Genomic DNA, 19,869 nt, shown 5'->3' with positions numbered 1-19,869 from the left:
CCTGGTATCCATTTATGATAATGGACTATGGTAAAAATAATTTTAAAAATATAAATATCTGTTTTTAGGTTTTTAACAAACACAAGAGAGGTTAGGCCTACCCAGCACCCAAGGACAATGGCTGACTACAAGCACAGATAAAGATTACACCCATCTCCCTGTACTGTGGTTGGTTTCATAGTTTTTTTTTCTGTATTAATGAAACAATTAAAAAAATAGTTCAGTAAATAGCATTTTTTACATGGTAGCAAACCACGTACAAATTTTCTTTCAAAAGACGACATTAAAGATTGAAGACTATTATTGTTGTAAAAAAAAAATCATTGTATCCTCCAACAGCAGTGAGTCAAAACTCAGTGATTAACTGTGATAAAATACAGAAAAAGGTTATTCTCAAATTAAATGTTTTATATATTAATTTTAACAGTTTACAAATTATAGCAAACGTTGATAAAAAAATACAGTATATGTTGGCATTCATATTAACATTCAATTTCATTTGGAAATGGCGTCGTGCATCCACTACTGTCAAGCTACCGCAGCTTGTTGATTTAATTAAGATGGTTAATTTTAATTTCTTGGAATAAAATTTTTAAACATGCACAGCGGTACACGTTAATACATTGATACATTACAAGCGAAAACATTAAATTTGGTGAAAAAGAATCACAATTTTATTTTTTGATATTCAATCTCCAAATGTAAATCATGTATTAATTGCTATTCACAACTATTCGTGTTTATGAATATTTCAACACCCCTATGATGACCACTCCTACTCACAACTGTATGTATTAAACAACACGATTTTAAGCTAAAATTACAATAAAGCTAGTAGTTAAAATGTACCATAAAAAATCATGTTTATTAACTGTACAAGAAATGGAATTGAAATTGAATAAATAATAAACAATGTGAATTGAGTAGTTCGTATTTTGCACCAAAATATTTAAATATGTATCTCATAATTGTACAATGTGAATTCTAGTATTTTAGATGTAAAACTAAAATTAAATCAAAACATCAGAAATGAATAGCAATACATGAATTCAAAAACTTATTACTTTTCAAAAGTCGATGCATGGAGAATAATTCCAATTTTGCACAATTCATAAAAATACAATACTTCTAGAAACAAGCATATATATTGGCTGACATTAAAACTTGGCACTGTTTCAAGTTCTTTGAACAGTTAGATGCAAGTGATACACAAAAAAAATCTAATAATTTAAAGATTGATGAATTTATAGAAATGATATATGTAAAAAAACTAGCACTATAGTGAACTGACTTCATTATGAACAACAATGAATATGAAAGAACACAATCCTGACGTGGATACCCCAATGGCAATCACGCAATCTCTAAATCACAATTATACAAACAAAGAACAAGAAAAGTTGACATGCAAAGACTGCACAGTTCTACAAATATTTTTAACATTCTATTGTACTTACTGAGTACAAAATAGGACAAATTATGCTAAACAAAAAAATAGTAATAATAATCTGAAGTCATAATTTCTTATAAATTCAATAAACTATTAAATAGATTGATCACAGCTACATCAGTTCTAAAATTCAAAAGCAATATGGAACTATACAACAACCATAAACATGAAACTAATGTAAACCACATCTCCAACTTAAAACAGAGTTAAAAGTTGGAGATAAAGACATAGGCAAAATAGTTGGAGATGATAATTTATAAAATAAATTCATATGAATTTGTAACATTAAAAGCAAATTTTATCATCACAAATTGTCTTATTTACAAAACTTTACTGCCAAATACTTATGTAATGAATCAAATTCACCACTAAAATGATTACCCAGCTACTTGACATCACGATAAACACTTTGCAACATCTGCAAAATCAGATTGACTATGTCTCACATCACACATAATTCGTTCTGAATTAAAACTGTTATTAAAAGTTTGCTGTCAAAACGTCGAAATAGTCTACGATAACACACATTACTACTACACCAAAATGTACACTTCTCAGTATACTTTCTTGCCAAATTATATCTGACACTCATTAAACACGATCACACACGGTTTCACACGCACATGTCGCCCTAAATCCTTTGAAATAATAACGAGAAAAATAATTTATTTGAAACAGAATGATAATACAGATCAACCAAAACTTTTGTCTGGGTACCGTAAGGCACCCAGAAATAACTAAATACTCTGCAGCATTAGAGCAAAGAGTGGTGATCAGGGCTAGCGTAACTGTCGTTAAAACACGTAGTCTGGACCTGCCATGTCGATGGCCCAACGAAATTTGTCACGCTGTGTCTTGTTATAAATCTTTTCAATCGGGACTCCATGTTTCTTGCACCTGCAAGAAAAACCCAAACACAAGTTTTTATTTTTAGTCTAATATATACACTACGCAAATAATGACATTTTACATCCAGGAAGTTCAAATGTATAGGAGCAATTGTCCCCTATTTTTATGTTTAATTTTGTTTTTACAAGCAAACATTGCTTAAAAATAATTAATGGGTTTACTTTATAATTAGCTTTGTTTTTATTTGTTGGTGAAAATTACAGGTTTCTCTCCATTATTAATTTTTGCATTTTTCCCCCTCAAAAACTATGTACAAATAACATCTTCAACAAAAATGTATCATTTATGCATAGATTAAAATACTATTAAAATATATAATTTTATATTAAAAACTGAACTGCTTTGACAAACTAGATAGTATTATAATAAGTAGAGTACCAGGTAAGTACAAATCACCAAAAAACACAATTTCAGACTTTGTAATAAAATCCACCAATGTATAATAATCGACAATTTATACAAAGAGGGCATTATAATTTCATATACCTGAGAGCCTATTAAAATACTTAAACTTAACTTATATTTTACTTCATTTCTAACACAATCATTTACTACTTTTATTTCCAACACCTTTACCAAAAAAAACCTGTTAATCCATAGCAAAGAATTGATTATTAAGCAGACCCAAAATAAAATAACTTGTGTGTACCAGTTCTGTTCGTGTTGGACAATACAATACTATCATAGTATTTTTATGCCGTAAAAAGAATGAATTTGGTGAATTAATATTAAATTAGGACAAACCTTGTCGTAAAATTTATAACAGTATAATTACTGTAATTGTATTATGACACTTATAGCAAAACAATTTTGTTTAAATGAGATACCAGTGTTTACAAAATACTGATGCAAAGAATATAAAAAAGTTCATAAAATTGGGGGTCAGATAATATATAAATTAATACCTGAAGTGCCTTCATCCACTAAAAGATACTCCTTAATAATTAAAAGTTAAACCATATTAATTAACCCTCAAACACTGTGCCTGGGTCCGAGATACCTTCTTTTGTACCACCACATTACTTTGCACTACTCTGGCAACCTTGCTATCATTATATTACGAGGAGGGAGTGTGATGGCATAGAGCTTTCAGTTAGCAGAAAAATGACGTTTAGTAAACACAGTGTTTTAGGTCTGTGAGACCCAGGTCCAGTAAATGTGTAAGTCTGGCATTTATTTATGCGATGGCAGTTTGTCTGGATTGATGCAACAAGTAGGGGTTGGCGATTCTAACTTTGATAAAACAGTTTCTTAGTGGTTGGAAGGAATTGGTACTGATGTTCGCAATTTTATTGATGATGAATTTCCTTAAGATTTTGCAATTGAAAGTGTTCATCAGTGAGAGCTGGAGCAATCTGAAGAAATTCCAGAAAATGAAAATAGCACAAGTGCAAATGAAACCCGCTCAACTGGATAATGGTGCAAGCTTTCAATCATTTCACTATTAAGAGCGCGTGGGAGATAATATTATCTCGCGCGCGGTCAGTTGAAGTGGTTCATTTTTTCCTCGTAGGATAGCGTTGCGTTCGGCCACGGGCGTATGGAGCGAATCCAAGTGGAGATACCGCGAACTAGTAGGAAAACGGAATGTCACCGCGTGGGAGGGGGGGGGGGGAAAGTGAGATACAAAGAAGAATGAAGGACGGCTGATAGGGGTGGGATGAGTCAACTGTAGCAGCCAACGCAACTGCTTTGTGATGTGCTGAGCACAAGACGACACTGGACTATCACGCCCGTTTCATACATAACCAAGCAGAGCGGATAGAACATTTTTTTTTTTCGTTTAAAGGAACACCATTTTTATGCTCAACTGTTTCGGCATCCGTGGATGTTACTGTGTGATACAACATCACTTCGTTTAAATAAAAACCGTACAACAGTTCTGGTACATAAAATATTACAAAGTAAATTTATCACTCATGTTTGTTTTACATTTTACTGCAAGCGAAACAAAAAAAAAATAGAACTTTCGATACAAGGTTACACTACATACATAATAGTTTAGTATTGTCATCTGCCTGACAACTTCAGAACGAAACTTCTTATTTATACCTTTTTTAATACACTTGACGTTTCTGACTCGTGTTTTGTAACAAATGTACCGTTGATTTGTAGAGAATAAAACACAACATAATTTATTAATAGTTTGAGAAGATAACAGCATATTAAACTCTGAAAAATCACCGATCTTGGCACTTTCCGCATTACAAAATATCGGCTTGACCTCAACTTTTTCTGCTCTTATCGTGCGAGGTTGCGTTAATACCAATGGCGCGTCCTGATAGGCTGGAACAGTTTTCCGCTCTGTCTGGTCAGCGTTGTTTGGCTGACCCGAATTACTAGGCACTGGCTCAGGCAACTGAAGCTGAACTACTCCAGGAAATATTATTCTAATCAGTTTGCTAGTGTACTATTTTCTACATGAACATTTGCTGATTGTTTCTCCAAATTTCGTTTCGAAGTTTAAAAAAAAACATGAAGTCCGTGTAGTCTACGTTTTTGATTGAAAAGCCAAACAAGAATTTGTCCTTTTTTTCCCCCCGCAATGGACCTAGATTCTAGTTTCTATATTTTCTCTAAATCCAAATGTCCATTCTTTAATTTTAACTTTAATTTAACTTTTATAAATGTATGTTGTGTATAATTAAGAATACCTTTTTTTATCGATCAACATAATATTTGCCCTGTAACCAATTAAGTGAACTTAAAAGTGAATGTTACTGGCATTACAGTATATTACACATAAATTATTATTATTGAAATCACAACTGGTAATCATAATTTAAACAGAACTACTATAATCTATTTCATTGTCCGAATTTTGACGTTTAGCTTGTGAGAAAGGTCTCTGTTAACAGGATTGCAAAGATCTTATTTTACCAGAAAACTATTGGCCTGCTAGAAACTTTATAAAAAAGTGAACGTCAAAATTCGTACAACATGGACTTCATCTCAATGGAAGTTATATCGGTTTTTCGAAATTGAATGACAGTTCACTATACATATAATTATTGTGTTATGTTGAAATTGAGCCAACTTCTCGCTACAGAAAGAAAACTTCTGTCTCATCACATATAACGTAGTAACGTAGAACAAGGTCGTGGTAACTACCCACCTATGTATATACTACCTCTGAAGGTTCAATTACTGAACTCGATTTCGCGTTGGATTTAGTTTAAATCATTTTCCAGCGAGTCTTGTTATATTTTAAGTAGTGTATCTATATTGCGGCAAATTTTAGACTAAATTATATGTGTCGTTAAGAGCGTCTATGGTGGAAGGCCGTGGCCTAAGGTGTGGGAGGGCTTGCTGCCTGTCGCTCAGTGGCTATTCTGTAATTGAAGCTACGGTATATCTAAATATGATACAGAGACTATAACAGCTAATGAGCGACAGCCATTAACCCTAGCACAACGCGGCCTTCCAATAAAGATGCCCACGAAAGAGCCCATCGAAAATTAATATTGAAACATGTAATAAATTTGGGTGAAAAATTATGTATTACTTTAGAATTTTTTTTCGTTCATGTTACGTAGCGTTTTCTTTCAATTTGCTAGTCATAGGTTCAGCAACTTAACCAAAGTAAGTTTACTCTTGGTTATTGAGCACTATATATATATATATATATATAATACATATATATAGAATACATATAAAGTTGACATATATACACGACTATTTAAAACATACGTACAAACTGCGGCAGGCTGTTTCTGGAAAGAATGCAAGACAAAAGCCTAATAACCACTTTACTCATAAATCGAGTTACGAACCTCAAAAAATGGAATTTTCCATATCTTGAAATAAACATCATCAGTAAGTAAACTGTGGCATATGATTTTTTAGGAAGGAAACTTTACACCTTACAAACGTGCTTTGTAATGCCTGCCCTGGTTTATTTTTTTATTTTTTATTAGCTTTTCAGGTGATAAAATTTGCTAAAACAGAAATGCCGTTATATTCATTGAAGGATATTCATTACCAGGGGCTTAGTCGGTGGGGGGGGGGGGGGGGGGGGGGGGGGGGGGGGGGTTAGGTGTTCAAAACCCCCCCCCCCCACCCCCCCCCCCTTTAGCACCAAATATTTAATTAAATTTCTTATTCATCACTCAAACAAATTTCATATTGAAAATTAATAACATTTTTATCATTACAATATTTAAATTTAAGTACCGAAAACTGCTAAAATAGCACTATTTTACACCTTAAAATCCAAATATTTCCGGGGGAGGACCCCCGGACCCCCCGCTTTAATACAGGGAGGGGGGGGGGGGGGGGCTATGCATCATAACACCCCCCATACACAAATCCTGGCTACGCCACTGTTTATTACAACCCACGTATCTCGTGGTGAACAATTTGCGTTCAAACAAAATCATCAGACGCAGTGCAAAGTTATTCAAGAATAGGAAAATTTTATTTTTGGGGGTTCAAAACTCCGAATCCATTTACGAGAAAAAAGTATGGTACACAGGTTTTCGTCTTGTATTTTCACCAGGAATATTCTGCCAGAATTTGTCAGTATGTATGTTTTAGATACACGTATATAGAATGCATTACAAAGTTTACACACACACACAGATATATATATAAATGGAATACAGGAAAAAAATTGGTTGTCTGTAAAGTCGGTTTACGGACGATAGTTTAACGTGATAACGTCATACAAAACATTGATGAAATGATTGCATACTTTTATGAATAAAATTGAATCATTTTTATTGAATTATCACTATTTTGTATGGATACAAAGGAGTGAAATTAAATCTACAATTTAATTGATAAATTTACTTTTATTTGCAGTCATTAATTCAATTATGTTTATTTCTTCAAATAAGAGATTATTTTAACTATAACTTTTATACATGTTTGATATTTAACTTCTTCCAATCTGTGTTATTCTGTTAAGGATATGACGATGATAGGAAAAGTAGGAAACGAATGGGAGTGTTTCAAGGATGATGTTAAGGAAAATGGCTTACCCAACACCAAGATGCAGTCAAAAATAATATATTTGCGCCACGGACTCTGCAGCAATGCTAGGAGGAACGGGTTAGCAAAGAGCAATGAAAATGTTACATTGAAATGCATGAAAACAGAATTACGCCACGGACTCGGTCGCAATGCTAGGAGGTTCAGGTTAGCAAAGAGCAATATAAAATGAGCGTAACGGGACACAGAGAAACGGGACAATGTGCGTAACGGGACACTTTTTCGTGTGTGTAGCCGGCGTTCATTGATTTATTAGACGTGGTCACGTCAAAAATTTTACACATATAATATATAGAATACATTACTAACTTAAAAAATGTATATAGAATATTTTAGAAAGTTGACATTCCGTGTTCGGCCCTTGCAAGAATCGAAGTTTTACAATTCGCATCCACAAAATAATAAGTAATGTGTGCAGAAAAGATAAAAGATTATGGAGTATATATTAAGTTAACGATATGAAATGAATTTAGAGTAGGATAGGTCTCACAGTAAAGCACACAAAAACACATTTACTATGTACTTCTTGCATCAGAAAATAACTTTGGCGAAACCTTGTATTCATTCAAACCTTCTTTTGAAAGTTAGCCTATCTTGTGTACATGCATCGTAGTTAAAACAAATTTTTTTTTCAATTTATACAGTTAAAAATAGTAAGGAACATATTCACATATCATTATAATTTAGGTAACTATTCTATATGTAAATTAATCATGAACATACCTTACAAAAAGGCGAGTTTTAAAGCATGCTTTCTTATAATAGGCCTACTTACACATTTTTATATTGAACCCTACAATACCGCACATAAAATATACCGTGTTTTCTCGTATAATCGTCACACATTTTATTCTAAAATCAAGTTTGAAAAGTAGGGGTGCAACCATTATGCAGAAAAAAAAAATTTGTTAGGTAAAGTTATTCATAAAAACAAAACCCGTTCATGGAAAGTACGTTTATTTTAAAAAAAAGGTGGAGTATACAAGAGCAAGCCAAACAATCTATATTAATAATTCCTTAAACAAAAACCTTTCTTCAACTTTAAATAGAAAAACCAAAACTGTAACGCGAACGCAAACCACTTGAATCTGATGTGAACTAACGTGTCGTAGTACACACTTGCCACAAAAGAATGCGGGCTATCAAATGTAGTTAACTCGGCGCCTGACAGATAGCGCGCGTTGCATCCAATCGGCGAGATATCGATATTCGACTACGTGCGCGCGCTCTATACGGGAAGCAACATAACCAAACATGAATGATGCGTTGGCTACATTTTTGTAAGCGTTACGCCGCGGTAACGCAATCAGATAAAGGAAATACCGTTTAAAAACGTCTTTAAAAGAAAATTTACACGTCAGACAACTTTGTATTTCTGTTAATTAAATAAATAAGTGGTAATGACTGAAATAAATTTAAGATTATACCTACACCGCGGCGAAGCAGACGATCAGATAAAGGAAATAACGTTTAAAAACGTCTTTATAAAAAAGTTTACACGTCAAACAACTTCGTATTTTTCCGTTAATTTATTAAGTAAGTGGTAATGACAGAATAAATATTAGATTTCTACTTTAAAATACGTTGTTTTATACGGAAAAGATACCTACACAAAGCGCCTACACAAAGCATCTACTAGCGGGACCAAAAACATCATGCGACGTTTACGAGAGAAGTTTATTTTACCCCAATTTTGACAGCCTAAAATATGGTTGCGACGATTACGCGCGTGCGACCATTAAGCGATAAAACACTGTATTTTGGGTTAAAGTTACAAGAACAATGAGATACTTAATTACTAACAATATGTAGGCTACACTGATACAATTATGATTGCTACAATGAATATTTCAAACAACATAAAAGAAAACATCTGTTGTTTGAGTTAATATGCACACAACTGGCACTTGTCAAAGCTCAACTAACCAAAATTTTTTTTCATAAATTGTACGCATCTATGTACATAAATACATAACGAAGTAGCCATTTTATTACATTATTCTACTATAACTGGGAAGTTACTCCACCTGGCTCCACTTGCATTCAAACATGCTAAATGTTACTAAGATTACTTGCTTGTGTAACTAGAGAATTTGACTTGAAATAAATTAATGTTGTAGATAAATTCAAACCTATAATGTCGGTTTTTAAATAAATTAAATGAAATTATACAGATGCTTTGAATAATAATAGACTATTATCTTCATTTTGAATACAAATAGTGAACGAACGGTGCGCGATTGTTAAAGTCGCTAGTAGCTAAAGTATTGGCGCCTACGGAGCTGTATTTGATGTTCTGAAACATTGTTAGATAGTGTTATAAAGATAAGTATTAGTAACGGTTGTTCTTAAATTTCATTAAGATCTTCGGGGTATCGAATTTCTTCGAAGCTGTAGGTTCCAACAAGTCTTTGAGCGATAAAATACATAAACTTACAAGTTATTTTCCACCAATAAGTATTTTAAATTTACTATATAAAGTACGTCAAAATTTATTTTGAAATGAAGCATAATCTTAGTAGAAAACCACATATGATACCACAAATTAACGATTAATTGTTAAAAAGGCTGGAATAGTACTTTAGTAGTCATTGCAATTTGTTTTATATTCATCTGTTCATGCGTATTTATGAAATTTTTAGACACGTGAGATTTTTTACAATGTTCTCCAGTATCAGTCGCGGTGAAAATTACGATTATTGTAATGTACTCGCACAAAACAGAACAAGGGTAAAAAAAGTCTTCACCACCAAAAGTAGTACACATTAAATAATTGAAGCTATAGCATCTCGTAAGATTCGTTTACCGTGCCCAAAAGTTTGAAATAGTCCTCACTTACAAATAATTGTAACTATGTTACACTGCGTACTGATATAAACATTTCGGGACCAATAACATTTTACGATGTAATTATAATATTCTATTAAACTGTACTCCTCCCCCGTGTATCCGGCATCCAGTTATCCGGAACTACAGTTATGAGGAAAATATCTGCTGGCCCGTACAACCTCACAACACGATGCCCTCCTCCCTTTACTTTTTCCCCTCTCCAGATGTAGCAATCCCAAATATGTAATGACCTAAAAGAGTCCTGGATAAATGTTTTAAATTCTTTAAACTAATGTTTTTAATAGACGCGATATATAATTGCTATGCTACGCTTATTTGATAAGTTTCCATTTACGTGTGACATTTGAAGAGTAGTATTGCATAAGGCTGTACGAACGTTCGAAATTTCGAACTCGAACCGAACTTTAAAATAGTTCGGTTCAAGTTCGTGTCAACAAATTTGGGTTCAAGTTCGTTTTTTGTGACAACACTAGAACTTGTTAGTTTCCACATTTTAATAATACTAGAACCACGATTTTATGTATGCTCACGGCAAGGGCGCCCATAGTGGCAGTTTGTAAGGGAGGGCCATACTATAAAATAGTTTGTAAGGGAAGGGGGCAGACCTTCAAAAATTGACAAAAAGTGTCAAAAATTACAATTTGCCAAAAATCCTCAAAAACCCATACATTTTTTCCTCTTCCTGAAAGCTGGGGGAGGGGGCCACGGCCCTACCCTGCCCATTGGTATGGGCGCCCTTGGCTCACGGTTCAAAGAATGGCATTCGTAAAATCGCTGCCTTTGTAAAATCGGGGCTGGCCCATTTGCCCCCCCCTCCCCTTTTTTTTCTCCCCATTTTATTTCTTTAACTTTTCGAACTAAATATATTTGGTATTACTTGTGTGTATTTTGTCGTTATAAACAACATATCATTAAATATTAACGACTATTACTGCAACGAGGGGGGGAAAAAACCTCCGGCCGCAGCACATAGAGTAAGTAAAGGGAGAGGCGCCACTCCCATAGTAATGATCGTTTGCTTAAATTTGTAAACAAAACCCTTGCGATCATACCATTTCTTTGCAACTTGACAACAAAAAAAATTACAGCCAGATACAACCTGAGAAAGGTTTAGTGTGTGATAGTTGGCACCTTTGTAGTCGCCAATATGTTATATTGTTTCGATAAAGGCTACTGATATTGTAAAATTGCTTTATGTTAGTCCTTATAATGGGACGTTAAACTATTTCCGCAATAGAAAAACATTTTTTGATTCAAAGTGGATTCGAACCCTCAATCGTTAGTTTAGAACTATGACACCTTTACCCACATGACCACCAATTTATCTAGAGTAATGTTCAAGTGTATGTACTTATGTAATATTTTTCTGCACTAGTAAAGTTCAAATTAATTATACAGCCAGATTGAAACTGATGATCGTTTAGTAATTAATTTTATTTATGTTTATTATATTTATTTTCCATTCCATTATTATTTTTTTTTAATAATCAACTTCAAAAACTACAGTAGCAGCCCTAGCAGGTAATATGGAGAAAGATAGGCCAACGTGCTCTAATTTTCGTTTTCGGCAAAATGCCACGCAGCATCTAGTTTTCAGTGACATTTTAAATTATATACTTTTACTTTCAAATCCCATTATTACCACGAGACAATACAAAGATGGCCGTATGTAATTATAATAACTGGATATATAATAAACTAAAGAGATCAAAACTTGTAATTTTTTTTTCCGATGTTGGTGAAACATGGTATGATCTCATTTTTAAGGATTCAGTTTGTCCTATCTACTGTCACCAGCGTGTGAACGTAGAATGCGCACTGGCTTCACCAGCCCGGCGCCGCCCGCCCTTTCCCGCGCTATCTTCCCACGCTGCGGCCGGTCTCGGATGCTACAGTCTCTGCGCTGCTGTTATTTGAAATATTCAGATACATGGAAAGTGTTATACACTTGTTTTAAAGATTTTGGAATCAAAAACAAACTATCATCATAAATTTAAAAATAAGTTACCTAACTTTTATTTTTCCGCCTTGCAGAAAGAAGCAGGTTTCCTTTGTCACTATTCTTTTTAAAACGCGACTTATTGCCACCAATTGCAGCGTTTCCCACATAATTCAATTTAAAAATGTGGCTTCGTGGTAGCGCGATACAACAAAACAAGTAGTGACGACCTCCGACATGTGCGACATCTGTTATGTGTTACTGCAATGAACCTCTGCGTGCGGAGTGCCCCACATCTGTGTGTTGACGCGTAAACTACGATGTGTAAAATTCGTTCTTCGTCTACCGATTACAAAGGTTACGGCGGAACAGATTTTTCAGCTGGTATTGCTTCTAAATGCATCCTGCTGTTTCTAACTCATGCACACATATGTGTTGTATAATATTATTATTTTGTTTCCCATTTCCAATCAAATTATACTAGCATTCGTCTACTAAACTTCGCCGTTTTTAGGAATAATTAGTTAATAAAATAAGACGCATACCGAAATTTTGAGTAATAATATTTTAAGATCCATCCTTACTCTGTAAATAATATTTTACCAAAATCCAATTTATGTCATGGTATTTACAGAATATGCTCCACCGCAAACGTCGATTTTGCTGCTCGGAACCACATGTATCGTGCACTCTTAAGGTAAAAATTGTTACAAATGGTATTCTATTGAGCCAAAGAAAACAACAAGATTTCCCATAACAATGTTAAACTTTGCCAGGCCTAAAGGGACATGCACATCCAAAATGTGCAAAAAGCAGAGAAAAGTGAGTTATGGGAACTTTTATTTGATGATGAAATATGCAGTGAAATGGTACACTGGGTACATTGGGTGACTTTAGGTAAGGTATGCCAATTGAGTCACATATACAAAGATGTTATGGAGGACCTTCTATGTAGAAAGACATGGAGAGTGGCAATGGGGAAAATTGTTGCGTGCATTCAACAGTACATTAATGACAGCTCCTCTTACAAAATGCAGACAAAGCACCTTTGTCCAACAGGAAGAGACAGGAAGACATCACACGCATGTTATCAGTGAAACAGACCAGTTTCCCTCCTGTGTTCTCCACCATTGAGCAACGACTGTATAAAATAGTGGCAACAAAACACCATGTCAGAAATTTTATGCAATCGTTTGTAACAAAACCTATAAGGTTTCCTTTAACTACAAAGTTTTACAATTATTTTATTACTGTACTATGTTTTGAATATTGTTATTGAAAATATTTTAATACCTTAATATTTTAATTATGTGCAAATTTTGTATTGGAATAAAACACTAAGACTTTATTCATATATTATGCATTTATTGTAGGCTATTAGAAATGTTGACATAATCAACAATTACTAGTAATACATGTCTGTAAATGCATAGAACTCCAAAACATTGACAAATTTTATTATATAAAAATTATTCATTTTATAGATCCCTCCACCTAGGACCACTAACAATGCAAAACAATTTGCAATGGTTTTAAGGGTTGAAAACATATATAATTAATTGAATGGATTTCTTATCAAACAAATGATTAATTATTTATAAATTATTAAACCATAAATAATAGAATTAATAAAATTAAAAATTAAACAAAATGATATACTGAACAAGGATTCTATCAAATTGGTACAATAACTAGATTATCAGCCAAAACTTTGATCAATCTGCTAAAATTATAATTAGCAAGAAGAAAAATAAAATCAGAAAAATTTTAATAATTCGGTAAAAATTTATAATAAAAAGTATTGACATATCAACTAATAATAATAATAATAATAATAATAATAATAATAATAATAATAATATTGAAACTTGCAATTCAAAAGGGGTCTGAAAATCACACTGGTGGCACTGCAAAGTGTTTCACTTGCGAACTACTTGAAAATCTGCAACGATACACTTCTCTCCGGGATACGGAATACGCTCACAAATTATTTCTCTATTTGTGTGTGGCATAGACATAACATGCAGTTTCCTACTGATTAAATATATCATTTCAGAGAATATATTATTGAAAGGGAAAAAAATATGTGAATAACATCAAAGAAGTATGAAGGCGATTTTTCTGTTTCACAAGCAGAAGTGATCAGTAAATGTCTTGTTCTACCACCCTACCAAGTAACTCTTGAGTTAATTGATTTATCTCTCTGCGTTTATACATCAATATTTTGATGTGTAACATCTTAGCTCTTGGTGTACTGCATTTGGTGGGAGTAATTTCGTGAATGAAAAGGAAATAAAGGAACGGAAAAGTGTAACAACCAAGTGCTGCCATCTTTGGTAGATGGCACGAACCAAAGTTCACAAAGGTAAAGGTTTTAGTAATTGAATTTTAACAAGATAAGCAATTTTTTAATAAAATCCCTTGTTGAAAATCAGGGCCAAAGCCGGGGTTTCGTATTTTTACAAGTCTTTTATGCTTTTACCAAAGCGGTTTAAATTTCTGTCTGCTAATCAAATATAGAGAATTACGGTGGCTGGTGAAGAAACTACGTTTGATTCGCATCCAGAAATGTAGTTCAAAATACAATTTGCGTCTATGTTTATCTATAGCTGAAGTACCTGGCATTGCCTGGGCTAAAAACATAATATTTGCTACATCACTATCGCGTTCCAAGTCTAAAGAGAAATACACCTAAAAAACTGAAAATTTTAATGTCTCACTGATTGCACAATGTTGGTGCATCAAGGCTACGCATCAGAAAAACAAGGACACCAATCTTCAGCTTCTTTTTGTGGGAAGGCAGGTAACCTCTAGGCAAGATGTGACAGACTGTTGCACCCCAGACCACCTCAGCTAGCTCAAAATATTTGGCCTGGAGTGACATTCATAAATACTTGCAAAAATCATTTGGGCACTGAAAACACATGTAAGTTCCAAATAATGTTACTGCAGACAACTGGATACTGAAATAATGTCTCTCAGACACAAACTGATATTAAAGTATTTTATTAATACATACTTTAAGAAAATTCACAGTCCACATGGCAGCCATCTTCCGTCCATGAGAAAAAGTACATGCAGAATTTACACTCAACTCACACGTAATCTCTTTAATTATTTCAAAACAAACAAGCTCTTCGCAGGTAATGAAAGATGAATTTTTGTAGTTCGTAGTTAAGTCCCGTGGTTACACACAAACACTAATTTTACAAGATCCTTGGATAGGGCTATTACTGATGACTGTGGTCGAAAAATTATAATTAAAAAGTAATAAAAATGAATAAAAAAAAAGTTGATTATATGTGGTAACGCCCTGACCACAGCCTCGGAATTATCTAGAACAGTGATGGCCAACTGGCGCCCGCGGGCTAGATCCGGCCCGTGGTAACATTTTATGTGGCCCGCAAAAACTATCCGTTGAGACGAAAACACACTTATTCAACGGCTGTACAATAGCTGGAAAATTTTAATTTAAAATACTGGCAAATACACAGTCGTCACTACACTCATTCTGCTTTGCATTGGCTTACATTTCATTACAAACTATACAAATGTCATAGCTCCAACTAAATTAATATTTTTATCGAACACAGCTGCCGAGTAAATATGTGAGGTTGACATATTGCGTGACAAAGAAGAGTAGCGGTTTACCGGCTGAGCCAGCGACCTTACGTATTTATTTCGAATGTCCAGAGAGCGCAGCACCATGACTCATATGGCATCAGAATAGCATAGTAACTCGCGGCACACAGATTATGTACTTGTTTACGTTTACGTTTCTCAAGTTATTTGATGTTGTAGTTAGTTTGAAATGTTTTCCAAATTTAGGAAAGTAGACCGTGAAAATCGTGTTTTCAAAGAAGAATGGGAACACAAATATTTGTTTATACTTAATAAGGACATGAAACCTCAGTGTTTAGTTTGCCTTCAAGTGCTAGCTGTATTAAAAGAATACAATCTCAAACGGCACTTTTTATCAAATCATCAACACAAATATGAAAATTGTTTAGGTGAGTCAAGAAAACATCTTGAACAACTGAAAAAACAAATTTCTCAGCAAAAGAGTGTATTCACCAGTGTGTCAAGAAACCAAGAAGCATATCTTTTAGCCTCGTACGTTGTTAGCTACGAGCTAGCGAAAACGAAAAAACCACTTAGCGATGGGGAATTCATCAAAAACTGTGTAGTAAGAATGGCAGAATCATTTAATGAAGGTAAGGTGGCAAAAGAGTTTAATTCTGTATCTCTGTCAAAACAAACTGTTACTAGGAGAGTAGAAGATATTAGAAATCAACTACTGACAAACCTGAAAGGTTCTATTTCTGACTGTTTGTATTTTTCGTTAGCTCTCAATGAAAGCACAGATGTTACCGACACTAGTCAGTTGTTAATTTTTGTGAGAGCCATCCAAAAAGATTTCAGTATTACTGAAGAACTATTAAAAGTATGTTCTTTGCATAACACAACCAAAGGTGTAGATATTTTTAAGGAAGTTAACAATGCAGTTGAAGAACATGGAGGTTATGAGAAACTATCTTCAGTTGTCACAGACGGTGCTAAAGCAATGGTTGGAACATCATGTGGCTTTGTTGGACTTTTAAAACAAAAACAAGCTACCCTGCCCACTCTGCATTGCATTAAACACCAGGAGGCATTGTGTGCCAAATCAGTAAGTGTGTCAGACACAATGGTTACTGTTGCCAAGATCACCAATTTGATAAGAGGGGGGAAACGTTCTTTAACTCACAGAAAATTGCTGTCATTTTTAGAAGAATTGGATTGTGCTTATGGTGATTTGTTATTACACACGGAAGTTAGATGGCTTAGTCGAGGAAAGTGCCTAGTCAGATTTTTTGAACTGCGGAATGAAATACTTTCCGTTTTGAGTTCCACACTCAACAAATCTCCAGGAAGCACTGAAGAATTTTGATTTCTTGAAAAATTAAGCTTTTCTCACAGATATCACCCAACATCTGAATGTTTTGAATTTGCAGTTGCAGGGAAAAAATCTGACTGTTTTCGAGATGATGGGTTTCGTTGATGGATTTTGAAAAAAACTTCAAGTATTTAAGTCTGCACTGGAACAAAATTACCTCTTCCACTTTCCAAACTGTAAGAAGCTCTCAGGTGAAGAAATGGTTACTTTCGTGCAGTTCGTGGAAAATATTAACCAACTGGCTTCAGAATTCGACAGGAGATTTCAAGATTTTGAAACATTCTGTCCTAGCATGGAACTATTCAACAATGCTTTGAAGTGTAACATTCAGTGTCAGCCAAGAGAATTGCTGCTAGAACTCTGTGAACTCCAGTGTGATCCCTGTTAAAATGTCCACAGCAACTGGAGTAGAGTTTTTGAAACTACTTTCGCATGAACGTTGTCCTTTGATAAGGAATTGGGCCCTGAAACTGTGTTCAATTTTCTCAAGTACGTACATTTGTGAAGCAGCTTTTTCAGCATTGAAGAACATAAAATCAAAGAGTAGGAATAGACTTTCCGATGACGTGTTATCACATTTGCTTCGTTGGTGAACCATGTCCAAAAGCCACAGTGCTCTCACTAAGTACTAGAAAACAAAAAGAAAATGATAAGTATATTTATAAAAGGTATGTTTTTTAAGAAATTATCCTTAGAATTATTTTTCTCTATTTAGTCAAATTTAGTCAATTGTAATAGAGTTCATAAGTAAAAGTAAACAAAACATACATTACAATTTTTTTTAAGAATTCCATAAAATTGTAAAAATTATGCCAGTGCGTGGTTTGGCCCTTGAGTGTACTTTGAAGAGCTATGTGGCCCCTGAAGTCAACGAAGTTGGCCATCACTGATCTAGAAACTCACATAATTATATGATTTTGTGATGCTCAACAGCAACCTCCCTGTACCTAACACAGATGCAGACTAAAGAGGCTACGTGCACATGCAAACCACCCGAAGGAAGTAGTAGGTCATGGCCTCTCAGCTAATCACAGCACATCCCTCACAAAACCATGGCAGGATACAATTTCTGATTCCTCGTAGTTCTGACCCCTCATAGAGAGGCTTTTTTGACAGAGATTGCACCAGGGATCCTTAGCTGCATCCTCCATATGTAGTGTAAGCTGGGAGGCACATGCTTTTCTCAAGAGCATGGAAACATAGGGGAGATTTAATAGTGAAAAAGGAATAAACAGAGGTGGTACAAGGAAAGCATGATGGAGCACTGTACCTAACTAAACAAAATATGCAATAAATGTGCTATTATTGTACTTGACAAAATGTTAGCACTCGACAATATCCTAGCTGTACATAATTACCAGTGACTGTTTCAGGTGTAAACAAAACAAACTTACTCTCAAGTGTGATTCAAAGCCAGCGCAGAGTGCAGAAGTGAAACTTCTATGGCGGCGTGTTGAGGTGCACAGTCTGATCATATGGACGTTGTTCATTAAAAAAACAAACACCATCAGATCTAAATCAGGCTTAAGTCACAAACTGGATGATTGCTTTGAGGATAAGCGGGGTTCTATTGTATTTGTTTTCGTTTGGTGACTGGATAAGCACTCCACTTTGCATATGCCAACAGGGGCTCTAACTGCCTTATAAATAATCAGGAAACTAAAAGAAAAATTAGCCGGAATAAATGTGTAAAAAAGGGAATTTTTAAAACTCTAGTTTGGTAAACGCCCTGAGACTGTATATTACTACACACAAGTAAATAAGTTCTTCATGTTGGAACAGACTTACTATGAACTACGTAGTTCTCAATACTTATTCAGAATTTCGGCAAAGCAGAAATTGTTGAAGTTTTCCGAAGATTCTTTTTAAAGGTGTTTGTTGAACAATGCTCAAAATAATAACGGTTTCACATCATAACCTGGAACTAATATAGCTTGTGTCGTGTTGGAGATGTTATCTGGTATGTTAGCTTGTAGCATTGCAGAACCCTGCCCTCCTAATTAAATAATTTTCTTTTAAACTTCTTTTTTGTATATGTAAATATTAATAAGTCATTGTTTTTTGAGTGGTGCATATGTTTTGAAACAGTATAATCAGAAGTTATGGATACTAATATATGTTATTTTTCACTTGCTGTGTTTTTAAGAAGGTATTTATTATTTTATTAGACATTTTTAATCATCAGTATTTTTTATATAATTATTCACAAAGAAGTCGCTGTTCTAGATTTTTACCTGTTTAGGCCTACTTATTCAGGTTTTTCTCAATTAGTTTAATTTTGTAAAGTAATTTGTATTATAATTATTATTCTTAATTTTTATTAACGTGTTGTAATATAATTATAAATCACGGGACTGTGTCTGGGCTGGTGTGATGGTTAGAGGGAGAGGCATGAGAGGCCTGTAAGTGGGAGTGAGAAAGAAACAGTGTTTCCCCGCCAACCGAGATAAAGACGGTAATTCCCCCACTGCGTGGGAACTGAGTGATAACTGCTGTCTCACGGTGTGGGAGAGAGAACGAGAATGGGAGTCCCCGATTTCGAGGTGAAATTGAAAAGAGACAGATCAGGGGAAGCCCAGAGTTCTGTGTGTACAAGGTTTTTCTATGTATTGTAACTTGTTCTGTGATTGGCTTGTATCTGTAAGAGTGAATGAAGCGTGCGTGTGATTGGTCGGTGAGGTCATGTGATGTCTACTCCCTGCGTGGAAGAGACTGTGGCATTATTTCAGTCAGTCGTCTGTCGATCGCTGCCCCAGTAGGTCGCGTTCGGTGGCTTCTCGCTAAATTATGCAG

General features: G+C 34.5%; 1 protein-coding gene across 2 annotated transcripts in view; it reads right to left on the bottom strand.

Moving 5' to 3' along the window:
* Positions 1–838: 838 nt before the first annotated feature.
* LOC134527377 (DNA topoisomerase I, mitochondrial) overlaps positions 839–19,869 on the bottom strand; it is a 275,543-nt gene continuing 256,512 nt past the window's right edge. For both annotated transcript variants that reach the window (XM_063360011.1, XM_063360012.1), the window contains exon 18: positions 839–2,347. In XM_063360011.1, coding sequence (XP_063216081.1) covers positions 2,245–2,347 — 103 coding nt within the window. In that variant the 3' untranslated portion in view covers positions 839–2,244. The remainder of the gene's footprint in view (positions 2,348–19,869) is intronic.

The sequence above is a fragment of the Bacillus rossius genome, chromosome 1, assembly GCF_032445375.1.
Source record: "Bacillus rossius redtenbacheri isolate Brsri chromosome 1, Brsri_v3, whole genome shotgun sequence".
Taxonomy (NCBI): domain Eukaryota; kingdom Metazoa; phylum Arthropoda; class Insecta; order Phasmatodea; family Bacillidae; genus Bacillus; species Bacillus rossius.
The sequence above is the reverse complement of the archived record's forward strand: the minus strand, read 5'-3'. Positions and strand labels throughout refer to the sequence as shown.